At 41.7% G+C, this 16,339-nt stretch overlaps 1 protein-coding gene across 12 annotated transcripts in view; it reads left to right on the top strand.

The window, feature by feature from the left end:
* MAP4K4 (mitogen-activated protein kinase kinase kinase kinase 4) overlaps positions 1 to 15,488 on the top strand; it is a 170,543-nt gene extending 155,055 nt beyond the window's left edge. For all 12 annotated transcript variants that reach the window (XM_017818400.1, XM_017818403.1, XM_017818405.1 and 9 more), the window contains 6 exons: positions 6,000 to 6,134; positions 9,003 to 9,103; positions 9,830 to 9,979; positions 10,813 to 10,972; positions 12,920 to 13,059; positions 13,828 to 15,488. In XM_017818400.1, the coding sequence (XP_017673889.1) occupies positions 6,000 to 6,134; positions 9,003 to 9,103; positions 9,830 to 9,979; positions 10,813 to 10,972; positions 12,920 to 13,059; positions 13,828 to 13,911 (770 nt within the window). In that variant the 3' untranslated portion in view covers positions 13,912 to 15,488. The remainder of the gene's footprint in view (positions 1 to 5,999; positions 6,135 to 9,002; positions 9,104 to 9,829; positions 9,980 to 10,812; positions 10,973 to 12,919; positions 13,060 to 13,827) is intronic.
* The last annotated feature ends 851 nt before the right edge of the window (positions 15,489 to 16,339 follow it).

Genomic DNA, 16,339 nt, shown 5'->3' with positions numbered 1-16,339 from the left:
AATCAGTCTTTGCGATGTTGCACGTGCGTGACAGGGAGAGGATGTTAAATAAGGCTTCTTACAGTGTTCCCTCTGTTGTTATTCAGACCCACCTAGATTTTGTTGAGGCTCTGGAACCTCTCTGGGTCCACTGGAGGAGCTCTTTGGATCTCCCAACACTTGTGCAAAAGGACGCACACCTAGACAATTTAATGGAATTTAGTGCATTAGCAATGTGCTACCAGAGGTCCAAAGAATTGTGCCCATGTTCATGTCATCAACACAGGACTTGTTTCTGTCTGGAACAACTGAATTTTATTGGCTTGTCGCTTACTACATTCTCAACTACAGCTATAGCTATGCTGTTTATAAAAAAATGAATCAAGCAGTGTTTAAAAATACACAACCTGCTGTGTGTCCTTTTGATGTCTGTATGTTAAAATACAAGCTGTTTGAAAGGCACCGTTTGATAGAGTTTATTCTATAGCAGACCTTGTAAACAAAAACATTGTATAATCCAACTTGTGTGAAATCTGTTAGTTTGAAACGTATCCTACACAGTCGACAAATGTCTGTGATTCAGTCTTGTGTGTAATTGTTTTAGGTTTTTTTATCTTTGCGTCAGTCGCAATTGGAGTACCCTGACACATCCGTTTTCTTTGTTTCTTTCAAAACTATTGCTTCCTCTGTGGAGACATGCTACATTAACCCTTAGGAAATCAGCTGATTTTTGTCTGTTTTATGCCTTTGTCTCTGTCCCATCTCCTGTGTTTTATGGGAGGTACGAGGAGTTTTATGGAGTACGAAATAGGAAAGAAACATCCTTGACCACTGAAAGGCAGGACTGGGGGAGCATACTCAGTGAAGCCATAATGCTGTTATGCCCAAGTTCCCTCTTATATCGTGCTTTTGCCTTCAGTCCCACACTTCTCAGTTTTTATTACCCTCATGCATGACTTCCCTAAGTATCTTTTTATTTGTGCTGAGTTGCTTCACCTCTCCAGCCAAAACTGGAATGCTGAAATGACATTGTGTTTCTGCAAGTGGTATGTTTTGACAGATTGGTTATGGAACTGCCTCTGAGCTGTGTCTCAGGACTGCTACAGCTTCACTGGGAGCATTATTCAGCTCACTGTGTGCACTCAGCCTTATGTTGCCTTGAATTTTTTGGAAAGTGATGTGCTGTTGGTGGTGGAATTTGAAAGGCGTCACCACATCGTGTGATGAAGTTGCAATGTGTTAGGATTTTGAATGGATTGTCACCTAAAATTGCTTTTAATAAATGCTCTTGAGTTTGAGAACATGAAATCAATTCTTGACCCAATTTATATCTGAAATACAAAACTTTTTGACAACAAAGCTTTTGATACTGAGATACTGAGCCAGCTAGAACTGGTACAAGAAAGCTTTGCAGGTAAAAGAAAGTAGTTGATTGGTTCTTCAGCTCATACTGTTGAGAGGCAAAAGCATAGTTTCGGCTGCTCAGGTGATACAGTGGAGAGTGATAAAAACACTGGAGGTGAGAGCGGCAACATGCATACAGAACACACTCCTGTTGTGGCTCCCTGGGGATTTTGCCAGTCCTGCTGGCAGACGGTGGCACTAGGAATGTAGAAAGAGATGACAGAGTAGAAGAACTGGTTGGAATCTGTCTGCTTAATAATTACAAACCATAGAGACAACAAAAACAAAAACTCAGTATAGGAAAAGGGACTTTACATTTAAAACTATGTCTGTGGGAGAATCCAAGCTGGGAGTTCTTGAAGAATTCTCTTTGCTGATATGTTCATTTGATGGCTTGAGCTGAGTTTTCTTTCTTAGATCGTCCCCAAGAAAATAAAAAAGACCAGATTTTTGAGAGCTGTTTAAACTGACTGGTAGAACTTTACGAAGAGAAGGATCTAATCCCCCCACTCTGAATGCAAACATTAAGAGCACCATAACTTGTTGAAATACATGCATAACCATATTTATATAACTAACCAGTCCTGCTCTTTTCATGTCAGGCTGCAGAAAGGCAGAGGAATTTCCTGTCTTGTGACTTTTCCCTGTGGTCTAGACACAAAAACACAATGGGAACACACTTCGTATATTTCTCTGTTGTTTTGAAAAACGTTTCTGGTTGGACAGAAATATGCTGGTGCACATCATGTAAACCAGAATTTAAAAAAAATTAGCCACGTGCTGGGAAATTCCCATGTGTACTGTTTGTTCTGAGTCTTCAAGGTTGACTAAGCTACTGGGAAAGCTACAGCCTTGAAAATATCTGAAGCAGAATTTGTCTCCTGGTGAACAGGGAGTCACGATGGTTTTCATCGTGAACATTTGGTGCCTTGTACTGACCTTGAGCCCTCTGAGCCCTTTCTTGCCCAGAACTGAAGTGGCTTCTGGTCTGGTCTATGTTTCCTATTTTTCCACGTTTCTGAAAGGGCCCTTGTGGCTATCATTTGCAGTGTTTTCATGGAAAGACCTTTTCTTGGTCAGATGTGGGACTTTTGGGGACTGTTTCATGCTCTAGTCCCTTCTCCAAATCCTGGGAAAGCTACAGGAGTGGTAGGGTTTTATCCTTTTATGAAACATGTCTTAGTCAATATGAAGTCAGGCAATAAATCAGAGTGCTCATTTACTGCCAGATCTACAGTCCCATTTGTAATGGAGATAAATAAAGGACAGTGCAATGTTACTTCACATTTCATTGCACGCCATTAGAACAGAAGAGCTTTTAAAATTAAGTATCAGGTCCCGTATTTGCAATCAGGTCTCCAGTTCCACTTTAAATTTAAGCTTGGTGAACAGATTTTTTACTTTGAAACCACCTCCTCTTTTCTTCCTGCCCTTACCCATCCTGATAATCATAAAAAGATCTTTTAGACCATGTGTCTTTGTAATGCAGTGCCTTGTGCTGGAGTCCACAGAGCAACCTGTTTGCAAGCTGTGCTTCCCCATTGTCACGGTTTGAGAGCTCCAAAAATCCAATTTCCAATTTCCAAGCCTCCCCCCACTTTACCTCAACACTGAAGAGAAGTTTTCAGGCAGGCACAACTCAGTATAGGGGAAGGGAATATATATAATTTATTACTATACAAAATAAATACTATACAAACTAAAAAACAATTATATATACAATATTAACACAGCTTCTACCACCCCTTGGACCCTCCCCCATCAGTTCAGGAGAAGTCTTCAGAGCGATAGTGAAAAGTCTCTCTCTCACTGGGGTATCAGGAAAGGGGTTGAAACCCCCACCAGCCCTTAGTTTCATACTGAGGTCCTATCCTGAGCTGCAAGGGAAACAGCTTGCGCCATCAGGATCGTCATCACGAAAGGTCCAGGGAGTCAACTCTGAGTCCTTCCTCCCTGGTTTCATGAAGGTTTCCTCCCGGGGGTAAGATGTTCCGTTCTCACCCTCCAGGTTGCAGGCTCTGAGTCTCTGCTCAGTTCTTTTTACCCCAAATAGTTTTAAAGTCCTTACCCAGAAAAAACCTGCTTGTTTGGCTTTCTCATTCTTCTTTAGCTGCTGCAGGTTCCAGTTTCGGTAGTCCATGTCCAAACCCAACGTAGAGCACCTCCGAGCCCTCTCTGGCCCGTCTCCAATTTCTGCCTGGAGTTCTCCCAACTGTTGCAGCGAATCGCAACTGTTTCTCCCGGCAACAGAGCCTTGCTGGCCCATCTCTTGGCTCGGCTCCAGTGCCTTCCCTGCCTTAAATCCACATCACCGCCTTCCCAGGCAGTGGGGGAAGAAAAAGAAAGCCCCCTCGCCTTGGCTACAGGGTACTCAGTCCAGTTATAACTGTCCCAAGCCGTGCAGTCTAACTGGGGGGGGAAAGAGGGCTTGGCCCCCTCGTGAGGGACCTGCCTCTCTTACCTCATGGTTGTGAGTCTGTCTCTCTCCCTCACAACACTCTACGCTGCCTTAAGCCGTGGCTTAGCCAGAGCTGTGGGGCCCAGGGCCCACCGCCAAGTTCGGGGTGGGGGGGGCCCTACCACCCCTCAGCTCTCTCACACACTCTCAGACACACACAGCCACACACTCCGACACTCTGCCAACAACTTTGGCTGTTGTTGATATCTAATTTTCACGGGAGCGAAAAAAACCAGCTCCGACTGGTCCCTCATGGGGAACTCTCCTGGGACCAATCACCTCTAGGCCCCCCGGCTCCTGAGGGGGCAGCTCAAACCAAGACACCCATGTGCTACCCCAGCCCTTAGATTCTTTTTCTGGCAAGCCCAGCTCTGTTAGGGGACGCCCTGCCATCAGGATAGCGGGTCTGTGCCAGCTCCAGGACCCCCGGGTGGAGCTGGCTGGGCACAGCAGGATGGTCTCAATGCTTGGGCCTCATGTCCTGCTGCCACCAGTATCCCCAAGCAGCCAGCTCCATGAACTGATCCGTCAGTAGGCATCATGTGAAAACTTAGAAGACAAGTTAAAGACATTAGCTGAACTCTGTAACTGGGTCTGGCTGGAAGGCTGCCAGATAGACCATCTTGACAGGTCACAGCTTTCTGCAGCATAGACCAGTGCTGTGTCACTTGGCTGTGTCACCCCAGCCCAGCAGTGGCTGTGGTACAGGTCATCTCTTACCTCTAAGAGCCATGAAACATTCTCTGCAGTCACCTGGCCACCTCATCATGGCTGGTGAAGCACAAGCATGGAGCTACTACAGTGACAAGTACGGTCCTTGAGAGCATCTCCTGTTTCCTTTCCTTCCACAGAGAACTCATGGAGCCTTATTAAATGGCTCGCAGTCAAAGCAGGGATGTTCTCCCTTCCTCGCTCACAGTTTCATCTGTGGAACTGTGATGATTTCGAGCAGCAAAGAGCTGGGGGAAGGAGAATGCAACTTTGAATATGTGCATTTAGGGCCACCTTCTCACTAGTTCAGCTTTGTAGGCCCTTAGTTGTTAAAAAATTACTGATAAAGTTTATCATGACCCTTGCTTTGCATTCAAAGAGGCCATCTCATATTGAGAGTTAAGAGTCTGCGCAGTATTTTGATGACGTTGCAGATGCCCAGGCTGCCCTATCTTCAACTGACAATGCAAGTAGCTTCTCTCACCTGTGGAGAAGAAACACCTCTCACAGTTTCTGTGTACAGCCTGATAAATATTACACCTCTTGCAGCACAAGGGAAGGGCTGCTGACAAAGCAGTCATCAGCTTTTAGCAAGCAGATGAAGTTTGCATGGGCCATGTGAAATTCCCTCACAGTAATTTCCGATATTGTACATTCTTTGTTACTACAGAACTCGTATAAAGTGGTTCAGTAATGAAATTTATGCCATGAACAATCTTATTAAAACTCAATCAGTTTGTCTCTGAGAATGATACAAGGGAGGGAAATGTCCTGATCACTAACTGGGAAAAGTTTGTACAGTTTGTAAAAATACATATCCATAAGTTTGTAAAAATATCATATCCATATTCTTCTTCACTTGTGCTTCCTCCTTTCAATCCAGTCCTAGTCCTTCTGATAGCTGTATAGATAGTTTCAGGTCTCATATTCCATCCTGCTGCTCTCCTACAGTTTTGTGCTAAAAAGAGCCATTCTGACTCAGCTATATATATATATATATATATATGTATATGTATATTTATATATGTATATGTATGTATGTATATGTATATATATATATATACACACACACACATATATATATATATTTCATCTCAGTGCATGACTTTCTGGTGCTTTTGTTGTGGGAGTACAGCCCTCTTTTAATGAAAGTTGTTTATGTCCTAAGAACCAGACAGCCAAAGAGCTTTTCCCTTGATTTTGTCATTTGTGTTCATGTGGTATTGCCATGTGTCTCTGTCATTGCTTACGGTAAAGCATTTGTCTGGGTGGAGTCTGGAGTGAAGCTGTTGTGGACATAAAAACGGAGGGAGATTTCTGTGGTTGCAGCATTTTCTGCTTCATTATTATTTTGGTTTACTCTGCTGGGCTTTCTGTTTGCCTGGGCAGGGGTTTTTGTAAGTATCTTCCTGTGGAGATAAACCAATTTGTTTCATTTTGTGGCCAGGTAAGAAGAACAAGTTGCGAGTTTACTATTTGTCCTGGTTAAGAAATAAAATTCTTCACAACGACCCTGAAGTAGAAAAGAAACAGGGCTGGACAACGGTGGGCGACTTGGAAGGCTGTGTGCACTATAAAGTTGGTGAGTAGCAAATACAGTAATCAAATAGTCAGGATAAAAGATGGCTGAGAAAAAGAACTACAGTGCATGTAGCTACTAGGTTTAAGGTTTGGTTGGTTTTATTTGCAGCTGTCTTACCTATTCCTCAAGGTGAATTTTGCTGGCAAAGCACCAGAATAGATGGCAAGTTATGGGGTTAAATTGAGATGATGAGAGAGGTTTTGTGATGGGATGATGGGCTGTGAGCTGGAGAGGGTGCAAATCCCCGTCTGTCTGCTTCCCGTAATGAATGCAGCTTCTAGAAGGGTGCTGATACAGGCAGTGAGGACTGGTAATATTTCACCATCTCTCTTAGACCCTTTAAATAACAGAGAGATTCTTGTCCCCAGCAACAGTTCTCTTCACCAACAAGTTTCCCTGATCTCTTACCATGGTGAATTTACAAGCTGGAATAGATTGAAAAAAGTCTCTCTTTAATGTAGATTTTAAATACTGGGGGAGAAAAAATTGAAAGGAAAAAAAAAAGGCATTGGAGGAGAAAGGAAGCCCAACTAATGCACGAGGTTTGGGAGGGTATCTGGAAACAGAAGCATCTGTTTAACTTCAAGATGATTCATCGATTCCTCTAAGCTCACGAAATTCCCTAATGCTGTCTCAGATTCATTGCAGTAGAGTTACAGGATGAAGAGTATTTTCACTAGGCAGGTGCCCTTTGAGTGGTTTTAAGTAATTTAAATGGATTTGGCTATAGAAACTTCCACCAAAGCTAGTGAAAGACATGCAGCATTCACAGCCAGTGGAGTATGCAGTGAGCCTGCTGCCCTGCAGGTGGGGATATGAACCAAGAGCTCTTGCTCCTGCTTCAGTTTCATGGTGCATCCTAAGGGGCACTGGATGTTGCCTTTGATTTGATTTTCTCCCAAGAGCCACCTCAGTTCCTTTCCATCTGTGTCAGTCAGTGTGGAACACCAGCAATCAAACTGTTCTCAGTCTCCTCCTGTCATGCGTGTGCTCTTGGAGAAATCTGCTAATGGGGCGTAATCAATAGCAGTGGCAGTAAGTGACTGCTGAACCAGGAGCTTGACCCTGAAAACAAGTAATAATGCACTGCTCTGGTATCATACCCCAGGGTGTCAGCAGCATAATAAAGTGGCCTGTTAACAATACATCAACAGCTATTGAAAGGAGGCTTTCCAGCAGGGAAGCATCTGAAACAAAGAGCATTCTCTTCCAGTTGAAGAGAGGTTTGTTATGCTGCGCTGCAGCCTGGCACTGAACTTCCCTCTGAACCATAGAAATACAGTAGACTTCTTCAGGTAGTGAGAGGGCTCTTTGACAGCTCTGGTTCAGTTCCCAAGAAGGAGAGCTCTGCCAATAGTTGGGTTCGCAGTCTGGACGCTGTCACCAAGGCAGCTGGCACTGATCACTTCCTTGTCTCTTTGATGCAACAGGGGTCTCAGACATAAGGGTGAAGTGGTATTTATGGATTTCAGTTGCTTCAGGCAACTTTTGGCTCCTCTAAATGATAAATTGCTCTTTTGAAACTTAAGATTTGGGTGAATTCCCAGATAGCATCCAGAGCAAAGAATGAGTATTATCAAATGTCCGCTTTCACAGATAAGGTGGTTTTGTTCAACACCCCCTCTTCCCCCCAAAAAAAATTCCAGGAAGTCTTGTAAGCAAGACAAGACTGAACAAAAGCTCTGTTTTAGTCAGTACAGCTGTGGAAGTTGAGAGACATTTTTGTCTGTTGAAAAAATGTCAAGTCCTTTAACACTTCTAATTCAGTAGTCTTGCTTTCCTGCACAGTAAAAAAAGCAAGTATTAGCTTGGTCTACCTGTTGCTTACCAAGAGAAAATAACTGCAGGCTTGTACAGAAGTAGGGTGTCTAAAAGACATTAAAATAGCATTCATTAAAGAAGTGTTCTCACAAGTTTTGAGTTTTTCACTCCTAGTGTGTTTCAAAATTAGTTTTGGTTGAGAGATATAATGGCAGAAAGTGAAGGTGCATGGAATTATACATTGTTTTGGAGAAGTGTTATATTCCTCTAAAACTTGGGCTAAAAAGGTTGCACTATCATCTAAATAATGCTAATTTTTTTTCTTTCCCTGTGGAAATGGGAAAGAATGCTGGAAACACGTAAACAAACTTAAATATCTGTAAGTCTGCATGATTTGTTCCTTCCCAAATCCAGATGGTAGCTGGAAATACAGCTCCACCAACACTTCTGGAATGTCCAGAACAGACCTTTTCTGATGGTTAATTTAGCCAGCAGTTTGAATGAGGCAACAGAGATGTATTTGAGCATCTGTGGCTCACTATGTAATGACACTTTATTTTTTTTTCCTTTTTCTCAAATGAGTTATCTCAGACTTTAGGGACAAAGGAAAATTCTCCATTATCAAACTTACCTTTTGCTGTTGAAATTGGGTTGTTTCTTATTTTTTTTAAATTTCTTTTTTTCCTCCTGTCTCTGGGGAATTTTGCCATCAGCTCAAAGTAACAGTATCGGTGCTGTGACTGGAACTGCCAATACACTCTTCTACAGTGACAACCTTCTTTTATTGGAATGTCCCTATCTGAAAACTCATTTTCTTGTCTTGATGAATTAGCACTGTCCAATGTGGAAAAAAATAAGTGTAAATAAGTGTGTACTGACTAGGTAATTCTAAATATGGTGACATGTTCAGTTACTAATAATGACTTTTGTGGCATAAATGTATCAACATTTTTAACTACATAGAATTAGCAGTCCTAAAACGCAGTGTTACTAAATCCTCAAAATGACAGTATTTCTTCATACTTACATAAATTTTCTGCTTTCTTGAAGTAATTGGAATGACTTTAGAATTACTGCTGAATTCTTTCTTGTTTTCTTTAATTTCAGTAAAATATGAAAGAATCAAGTTCTTGGTAATTGCATTGAAGAGTTCTGTGGAAGTCTATGCATGGGCACCAAAGCCATACCATAAATTTATGGCCTTTAAGGTAACAGTATATTTCAACCATACGTAGGATTTTCTCATAACCGCTTGCAGCTATCCCTGTTATGAAAATGTTATGACATATTATCATGGCCGTATTACAAGTTCTTCGGTAAATGTCCACAAACTTGGTATTATATTAATTTAGGAGTTATTTTAGTTCTAAGAGGCAGTACTTAAAGGTCTGAATTGTGACCAAACATAAACTAGTAATGACATAATATCACAACTTTTTGTTTGATCTCTCTGTAAATAAAACACGAGACAGAGAGAAGTGTATTGAGTCTAAAGTTCTTTGTCTGAGCAGAACAAGTTATGAAGTGATACTCAGCATTGTTACGGGATTTTTTTTGAATGCTGCAGGAAAGAAGTTAGATGGCTTGATATAATTGCCAGACTGATTTACAGACAGTTACTGTTCGTTGTGCAGATTGAAGTAAGTACTACAGGAGTGTCAAATTGCCCTGAACTTTGGAGAAAACAATTTTTATTAAAAAAGCAAACAGACCAAGTAAACCCCACATAAAATAGTTTAGGTGATTGAAATGTAGCAGTTTGCAGAGTAATCTGTCCTTGTCCGTGAGAGATATGTTAGCCTAACTGGTCTGGTGGCTGGGGACCAGAGGCATGTGGAGGAATAAACCCATAATGTGTGCATTCGAGCATGTTTTTATAAAGCCCATTGTTGTTCTAAGCAGTTAAGTAAATCTCTCTGATGCTTGTCTCACAGTCATTTGGAGAACTGGTACATAAGCCATTGCTGGTGGATCTAACCGTAGAAGAGGGTCAGAGACTAAAAGTGATCTATGGCTCCTGCGCTGGTTTCCATGCCGTTGATGTGGATTCAGGATCGGTCTATGATATTTATCTACCAACACATGTAAGAGCTGCTGCTGGGGTTGGGTTTTTTCTTTCTGGTATATCAGCCCCCTTGCCCCCCACCCCTTCCTTTCCTCAAATGACCAATATGTCAGGCAGTCCCTGTGGATCACTGCCAAATGCTTGCAGTGGTGGATTGGGTGGACAAGTCTTAAGCGGACGCAGCCATGCGTGCTTAGGGGTTTGTGCCTCAATGTCAGACCTTTCCTCATGGCCAGAATGTCTCTATGGTTGGAAGTTGCCCACTCAGATCCGATGTGGGCCAACATGACAGTTTCAGGACTAGCAGCTAAATGGCCAAGCTCATTGCAAATGCCCAGCAGCAAAAATGACACAACAGCCCACTGATAAGTTTCAACAGGGTTAGCAAAGGCCAGGTGGCCTTAGCTGCCATGGTTTCCTGTTGTTCCTTGTACGCAGAGGTGTCAGATGGGCCACCCCAAGCACTGTTCAATGCAGTGCAGAGGTCTGAGGTCTGCATCAGGGCTGCTTGCCCCAGACTCCCTTTCCGCCCATTGAAAAAAAAAAGGCACACCTACAGAGAAATTAATTTTCCCTGGTTTTAGATGTCTGCTTTAAGATGAGAGGATTTGTGCTCCAAGGGTTTTTACAGGTCTTGGTCACTGTGTAGGCTGTGTAGCTTGAGGGGAGCAGATCTAGCACTTCTAAAATGAGTGAATTTGGAATTAGAGGATCTTGAAAGTCCCTTCCAGCCCAAGCCATTCTATGAATCCCTAATGTGAGAGCCAAAAATAAAAATCACTCAGCCCTTTCTTCTAGCGCAGGCTCTGCAATATTAAAACAAAAGATTCCTCTTCACTTCTGTCTCTGTAGATCCAGAGTAGTATCCAACCTCATGCAATCATCATTCTCCCAAACACGGATGGGATGGAGCTATTGGTCTGCTACGAGGATGAAGGAGTTTATGTCAACACATATGGAAGGATAACCAAGGATGTGGTTCTGCAGTGGGGAGAAATGCCAACTTCAGTTGGTAAGTGCCTCTGGCAAGCCATATACAATGTGCTGTTAGGGACCATGAGTGTGTTCACGTGGGCAGGAGGAAGGAGCATCGAGTTTGCTGCTTCTGCATCTGAAGTCATTGCTATATTATTCCTGGAAAACAGCTGCACAAAGTGAAGAGTAATCATATGGATCTGTTTTGTGCTGAAGTTTTTATGAGCAAAATCCAAAAGTTGTGGAGTTCATGACTGAAAATCTCACCATGACCTCCGTAGGCTGCTGCAGAATTTTTTCTAGACAGCCACAAAGTTGTGGAAACCTTTCAGTATAAAAACTGTAAGGTGGCAGATGACTAAAATGTTATGGGTAATTCTATATAGATAACAAAATGTGTATCTCATTTGGTGGGTCTGCTTATTCACCTGTAGATTGCTCATCTATCCTAGCACAATTCTCCCTCATCTCTCCAGTTCAAAGGTCGTTTTGAGAGGTGGAGGAATGAGTGCAGTAAAATGGGTGCATATTTTTTATGGACATAAGTACACACCAGGATCTCTCTTTCTGCTTGTGCTGCCGTATTTCAGTGCAGAGTGTAGCATGGGCTGTGGTCACACCTTCCTTTTGTTGGGCAAGCACACTGCGTTTTACGTGCTGTGGAATGGATGCATATATTGGGAGATGACTGCTGATAGCTGTCTGAGCAACAGGAACAACAGTGGAGGAGGAAATTTAAAGAAGTCTCATGCATGTTCAATCTTGTGATTAACTCTTGACTAGATCTAAAAGCAAGCAGAATTTATCAGATGGCAAATTCCAGAGCCTTTGGAGACTGGAATGTTTGTGAAGTAAATGAGATTGAGGCGGCCGATACCATCTGAACATCTCATCTGACAATTTTGGAAATTATTTGGCCCAGTTAGCACTAGTGGCATATTTAAAAATAAATAGTTTTTCATCGTGTTGGCATGTGCAATGTTATTGGTGTACATTATACTGCAGTAGATAATTTGACTTAATTTCACTGAAAGTTAATATGAAAAAAATTATATCAAACGGAAGTACTGAAAAATTAAATATTTTTAAATTTTTATGGCTAAGAAGTTATTTTTATTTTTCTGTTACATATGCATGCGAATCAGGGGCAACAGCTTAGTCTTCATTAAATTCCCATATGTTATTTTTGACAGCATTCCTTAAGACTATCCGTTGAATTGCTTTTTGAATATACTTTTTCATAATGCTGGTGACTTTTCTTTTTATTTAATTTTCTTCCTGCTATCAAGAGCAGATTTTTTTCCTCATGCTATTACTGATCTGTGTTCCCCTTTGCCATTCATATGGAAAAATGTTTGATTTGTTGCTTTATTTATACACAAAGGAAAGCAGTATGTCAAATAATAATAGTCCTACTTTGAGAGCTTAATGTGAACCTTTTTTTGAGGTATACAGAATGCTTTTCAGACCAGTTGGCTTTCTCAAGGAGATCAATTTTTGAAGTATTACTCCCTCTCACTCTCTGTGTTTTTGCTGACTAACTCCTTCAGGGAGGGAAAATAACACTGTAAGACAGAGAGCTGATGCTGCAGGCCTACTGGACTAGTCTATTTAAACCTGAGCTTCTGCTTTCTCCTAGTCAACACCTAATTAACCTGTCTCTTTGCCAAACTTGTGAGAAGAAGCCTGTGTAAAAACTAAATGTTCCCTCCATCTAATTAAAGGTTATAAAGTTCCCTTTGTGTCATGAACGCTCAGGGAAGAAGTATGTAACTAATACAGAAAACACATAAAGGAAATTAAAAAAAAAAGCATTTTTAGGTGTCATGAATGTTCTGAGGACAGAAATAGTACTCTGAATATGTGTGTAGCTATAATACACACACGCAGGTAATTTTGCTAGAATGCGTCAATATGTTCCTTGCTTTTTGTGTTCCTCCATGTTGCTTTCTACTTGTCCTAACGTGCTGTTTTCTTTCCAAAGCATACATCCGGTCTAACCAGATCATGGGCTGGGGAGAAAAAGCTATAGAAATACGATCTGTGGAAACTGGACACTTGGATGGCGTGTTCATGCACAAAAGGGCACAAAGACTCAAATTCTTGTGTGAACGCAATGACAAGGTATGTTCCAGCCCCCCTCCCCAAGTTTGTTGCCAAGATGATAAGCGTGTACTTTGACTGGGTACTTGGGTTGGGTTGACCTTGACCAGCAGCCAAACACCCACCCAAGCCTCAAGCTCTCTCCCCTCTCCCATAGAATGGAAAGAAAATGGTAGAATGGTAGATTGGAAGAAAGAAATGGAAGGAAGACTCGTAGATTGACATATAGTCAACTTAATAAGACAGCGAAGACCGCGCTCGCAAGCCAGGCAAAATAAAGAGTTAATATGCAACCTCCCATTGGCAGGTGGACATCCAGATGCTTTCCACATGGAAAGCATGCTTGTTTGGGAAGGCAAATGTCATCACCACAACGTCCCTCCTGTCCTCTCCCTTTCCCTGGGCTTTTATTGCTGTGCATGACGCTGCATGTTATGGGACATTGCTTTGGTCAGTTTGGGTAAACTGTCTCAGCACTGTGCCCTCCCAGCCCCTTGCCCATCCCAGCCCCTTGCCCATCCCAGCCCACTGGCCTTTTAGGGGTGAGTGGGCTGGAGAGAAAGCCTTGATGCTGTGCAAGTGTTGTTCAGCAGCAGCCAAAACACCGGTGTGTTAGCAGCACTGTTTAACCACAGATGCAAAGCCCAGCACCATACAGGCTGCTGTGAAGAGCGTCAACTCCATCCCCACCAGACACAGCAATTCCACTGCCAATATTGGGGATAGTGAAGGCAAATTAGAGCCACTGCTGTCCTACCTGTTGAATTTGCCAATCTCTTTTCTTTACAGGTTTTCTTTGCCTCCGTACGGTCAGGTGGAAGTAGTCAAGTCTATTTCATGACCCTTGGCAGGACTTCTCTTCTGAGCTGGTAGAAGTGGTGGGATTTGGAGAGGAATTGCTGACATCCAGAGCCTGAGATCTTCATAACTTGGAATTATTTTCAACTGGAGTACAGACCTGCACTAATGCAGCACTCTGTGTAAATGTGTGTGCAGGCATCACTGGTGTTAGGTTTCTTTATGTTTTTCAACTGAGGCTGCGATGCAGCTGGTGCTGTAAAGATATTGCCATCAGGTGCTACAATGTCTTTGAGATTCGGGATCACACTAGAAAGCTACAGGTCTTCTTTCCCTTCAGCTCCAGGATTCCTAGGCTTTGAAGGACTCAGATTGTTAGTGTTAAAACACAGAAGGGGGGAAAAGAGAAGAAAAACAAACCAGGCTTACCATGAACATGCTGTTTGTTGAGTGGACAGGAGGCAGGCAAGAGAAGGTGACAAGTGGTGTAGAGAGTCAGACTGGCTGAAACAGAGGGCAGATCTAGTCTAGTAATGTTAACAATGTATTTAATTGACATTTCTTTTTTGTAATGTGACAATGTGGACAAAGAGGAAGGTGCAGGTTTTAAGAAGTTAATATTTATAAAATGTGAAAGACACAGTGACTAGGATAACTTCTTCTTGGGGAACAGGGAGGGTGGGAAGGGACTCGGGGTGGAATTCTTAGGATTTTTTGTTTCTGCAGTTTTATTTTGGCCTGGCCAATAACTTTAGTCATTTTCTGTGTACCAGGTGTTGCCTGAAACATGTGCAGATGATTAAAAAAAAAAAAAAAGGAAAAAAAAATTCATTTTCTATAATGATTCTGTGTTAGGCCAGAACTTGGTTATGTCACAGTATTAGCACTGCCTCAGTTAAAGGTTTAATTTTTGTTTAAACCTAGAAGTGCAACAACAGTTTTACCACAGTCTGCACTCGCAGAACTAAAAAAAAAAAAAGAAAAAAAAAGGAAAAAAAAAGAAAAAAAGAGAGAAATAAAATCCAAACTACATATGTTTATTTTTTGTGCCTACCTCATTGTTTTTAATGCATAAAATAAAAGAGGTGGTTTAGTTTATACGTTTTTAGAAGAAAACCGTTAATGTCTAATTTAATCTTAATACCAAAACTACCAGATTGAAAGGTTTCTGACTGTTATTGCATAGCAAGTTTCAGCAGGAGGAGAGAGTAGTCCGTTGGGGCAATAGTGATAGCGGTATGGCAGTGAGACACTGATTAGTGTAATTCGCTTACAAAATTTGGTGAAGCAAGCATTTTTTAAACCAGTTTCATCCTTAATAGAACTCTGAATTTAGCCTAAAACCAGAGATTTCACTCTTCTAACATGTGGGCTTAGTAACAGGCAGGTAAAAGTAACTAGGCTAGTTCTATAAATTGTTAAATGTTGTAAGAAACATTTTGGGGCGGTGATGTTTTTCTTTTTTAAGAATGCAATGCACTAAAACTCTTTTAAGAATGTAGTTAATACTGCTTATTCATAAAAACAGCGTATACCTGTGTTTAGATGTAAGATCCCAGCTCTGGCTTTTTTCTTTCTTTTTTTTTTTTATTTTAAGTCAGTTTTATTTTATGAATAAGTTCTGACATTTGTAATAAATGTCTTGAGAGTAATAATTTGTTTAATGGCTACATGTTCATTACTTGAGAAATCTTGAGTGTATAATAATCTGTTGGTGTAATAATGCACAGTGTCACGATTCAGCCATTCTCCTTTTTGTTTTCTTTTTTTTTTTCCTTAATTCCTTTGGTGGGGTACTTTGTTGACAGCTGCCTTAAGCTGTTCATTCAGTGAACAGGCTCTCAGTGTTTCATGGGCTTTGTCTTCTGCTGCGGTTAACTTTCCTTCATGGCGTGACAGGTAGGGCTTTTTAAATAAGTATTCTTCAATTCAGTCAAGCCAATGGCTCAAGTGACTGGTCACACAATCAATTAAGAGCCAAGAGCACCCAGTGTGCAAAGCTCAGACTCAACAGACCCTTCTTTTGGTGTCAAATCTGACTGCTGTAAATCCTTCAACCCCAATCAGCGCTGCTGCTGAAGACTCTCCTTCGAACATCGTAAATGGTTGAAAAGCAAGCGGTAAATGCGTACCTCCAGCGCATGTGTGTGCACACAGCAATCCCACTCCCCCACCCCCCCAAAAAAAAATCAAAACTCAAGAAAGCCTTACATTTGCTGGCGGAGGAATACCTAGAACTATTTTTTTTTAACTGTATGACTTTTGGATAGCGTTGAAGGTGAAGGATGTGTTCTTTTCAGGCCCGATGTGGTCAGTCAGAAGAACGATCAACCTTTTGTACTATAATGAACTAAAGGGGACTTGGAAATGCAACGTGATGGTAGACATGGGTGTAATCACAGAGCTGCCCTGTAGTGTAGTTTGCCGAAGCTGATTCGATCGAATGTCAGTCTGCGTGATTTAAATCTTCCAGTGCTATGTGGTCAAAATTAACTTAGTCCTT

Source organism: Lepidothrix coronata, unplaced genomic scaffold, assembly GCF_001604755.1.
Source record: "Lepidothrix coronata isolate B3197 unplaced genomic scaffold, Lepidothrix_coronata-1.0 Scaffold68, whole genome shotgun sequence".
Classification (NCBI taxonomy): Eukaryota; Metazoa; Chordata; class Aves; order Passeriformes; family Pipridae; genus Lepidothrix; species Lepidothrix coronata.
The sequence above is the reverse complement of the archived record's forward strand: the minus strand, read 5'-3'. Positions and strand labels throughout refer to the sequence as shown.